Source organism: Condylura cristata, unplaced genomic scaffold, assembly GCF_000260355.1.
Source record: "Condylura cristata isolate star-nosed mole 26May11 unplaced genomic scaffold, ConCri1.0 scaffold00007, whole genome shotgun sequence".
NCBI classification, from domain to species: domain Eukaryota; kingdom Metazoa; phylum Chordata; class Mammalia; order Eulipotyphla; family Talpidae; genus Condylura; species Condylura cristata.
Window position 1 is genome coordinate 24,450,267 of NW_004567108.1, and position 2,855 is coordinate 24,453,121.

The following is a 2,855-nucleotide window of genomic DNA, read 5'->3' on the forward strand; positions in this document are numbered from 1 at the left end:
CGCGCAGCGCGGGAGGCCGGGCCGGCGGAGCGGGGCCTGCGGTGGTCCCCAGCGCGGCCTGCCCTCCTAGCGACCGCAGCCTCACCTGACGTGAACAGCACGATGGCTTTGAGGCAGCTGTACTCGGCCGAGTCGACGTGAAGCGCCTTGAGCTTCTCCACCTGCTCCTGGAAGATGCGGATGTGGTCCATGAAGGCCACGACGCGGTCGGCGGACATGGGCGAGGCGTGCAGGCCCGCGGCGGCCAGCAACGGCGCCACGTGCAGCGGCATGGAGCACTGGGCCGCGTTGAGCACGAACAGCTCGCTCCAGGTGAGGCGTAGCAGAGACACCTGGTCGGTGATCTGCAGGTCCGGGAAGAAGGGGATGTTGCGGGCCCACTCGACGGCGCTGAAGAGCAGACGCGCGGCCAGCTCGCAGATGTTCTCGATGCCCATGATGTTGTTGGGCTGCATGCACTGGCTGCCGTAGCGCGACGTGGGGTAGGGTTCTGCGCGTAGCAGCAGCGAGATGTAGCCGGACAGGTAGCAGTGGCCGTTGAGGGGATCCCCGTTGGTGAGTGCGTATTGGCCTGGATTGGGTTGGGTTGGAGGCATTCTTCCTCGCTGAACCGCTGACAAAAAGAAAGAGAGAAAAGAGGCAATGTGCATCCAGGGGGCTTGCGAACATCCCTGCGCCCGCAGCACACCCGACACAATGCAGAGGCCCTTCCCGCAGCCACTCGCGCCCGGCGCTCGCTCTCACTCACAGTCCACAGCGGGAGCAAGTCTGGGGAGAGGCCCTCCAACTCCCAGGCTCCATAGATCCAGCCATCGCCTGCGCCCCTGGCCACCCAGCCCTGCCCAGACTAGGCCTGACTGAAGGGTCCCTATGCCCATCGTGGCCATAAGGTGACACCCAAAGCCTCCACCACCAAGGAGTAACACACCGTTTAGTGATACCCCACGCACCCCTCCAGAATGAAACAGACTAGGGTAGATTAAAAAAAAAAAAGACAAAACCGGAGAAAGGTGGTAGTTCTAGGCAAATGCCTAGCTACCCTTCATTTGCCAAACAAGCAGCGTTTTGCTGGAAACATTTACACATTCTCTAAAAATGTTATAGGATTATTGTTAAAATAGATACAAGTTACATACCCTACTAACCACTTACAACTTCTGAATAGAAAACAAACAAGTATCCTGCACCTCTCCCCTTCCCCTCCTCCCCATCACCCCAACACAAAGTTCTCACTGTTAAAAGCAACAGAATATGAAAAATTTCAAGAAAAAAGTTGAACTTACAGTAGCCAAACATTATTGTAAAAAGTGGGAAATATAATTAATGTCTGTCCTGCGCCGTGCCACTGCAACCTGCAGCCAGCTTTTGCCCAGTGAATGCACGAGCTTGCAACTGCAAAAACACTGGATTCATTAACCATCTGAATGCAAAACGTAAGCATGCTTTGAGTTCTTAAAGCTGACCAAAGTTTTTTTTTTTTTAATGTGTATGTTTTACTTCAACAGTGCCAGCCTTTTAAATTGCCATGTAAACAAAGACAACTTTAGGAAAAGTTAGAGCTCCTGAATTCTCCCCCCAACAAATTAATATAGATATGTCCACGTACAGGTAGCTGTCTTATATCAGGTTGGTGCACTATTTTCTTAAGTTTGCTTTAATTCTAATTTTAATGCAACCCCCAATGCAATTTAAGCTCTTGAAACATAATGGCTAGAATACTCTTTTCTAATTATAGTTTTGAACTTGGCAGTTATTTTTCAATTAAATGAGAGCACAATTCAAAGTTTTTTTTTTCAGATGCCTACAAAATCTCCCTGGAGCTAGAAATGAAGTTGTCATATTTGCCTGCTCCTTGAGATCTGAAGGAATTCAATTTCTTTTCTTGTGGCATTTAAAATATAATTTTAAAGTCAATTACAAGAAGGAGTAATCTGCAGTCTGCAGAATTGACTGGTTCACTCATTTGAGTATAAGACATCTCTAATGATTGTCAGAAGATAAACTTTAACTGTAAACGGCTAAATATATTTATAAGAAAAGTACTGCATCTTTTGCCACATGAACATGAAGCATATCTAAATACAACATCAAAAGTTGTGTTAAAGGAAACCAAACCCATACAACACAGGGATTAAATGATGTGGAAGCTCATGCCAGCTGTAGTCTATGCATTATAGCCAAATCAGAAGGATCGGTAAATGCCGTTGTAAATTGTAATTTGTATGCAGTATTTAAGCAGAGGGTGGAGTTTGATGAAGAAATAAAACGAGTATCATGCTTTAAAAAAATGACACAACTATGAAAGCACAGTTCAGTCACAAACTTTCCTTTCAAAGTAGAGGGGTGAAAACAAGGCCACAGCTCTGGAGGAGGCGGCCCCAGCTTGGTGAAGAGGAGAGGGAACCAGCGAACAGGCCAGAAGCCCCCACCCCCCTTACCCCCCTAATTAGACCTACAAGTGCAATAAATCTCACTCCTCTTTTTCCAAGCTAAGCTTCCAAAAGGATGATGCAGCAATGAATCCATGGTTCAGGATACTCCAATCCCCTGCCCTCCCCCACTTAAAATAAAGGGTATGAAGCGATGGAAGGGAAAGTGGAATGAAAAAAACAAAACAAAACACAGAAACAGAGTTTTCTGGGGCAAATAAGCACCCCCTCCCCAAGTTCATGCCAGCACAGCCCCAAGCATCCTCACGCACACGCGGGAAAGAGACACACACCGAGCACATCCAAGACAGAGGAAGGGAGGGGATTTTAAGCCACAGCTCACGATCCCAGGGACACAATCCTGAGCAGGCAGCGGGCGGGGTGGAGGAGCCGAGGAAGGGAGCGCAGGCCGGGAGGGGGAGGCAG

The 2,855-nt window shown here is 48.7% G+C and overlaps 1 protein-coding gene across 1 annotated transcript in view; it reads right to left on the bottom strand.

The window, feature by feature from the left end:
• The window catches only part of NR2F1 (nuclear receptor subfamily 2, group F, member 1), a 13,275-nt gene that overhangs the window by 6,019 nt on the left and 4,401 nt on the right, over positions 1 to 2,855 (bottom strand). The window contains exon 5 of the mRNA XM_004678137.2: positions 86 to 613. Coding sequence (XP_004678194.2) covers positions 86 to 613 — 528 coding nt within the window. The remainder of the gene's footprint in view (positions 1 to 85; positions 614 to 2,855) is intronic.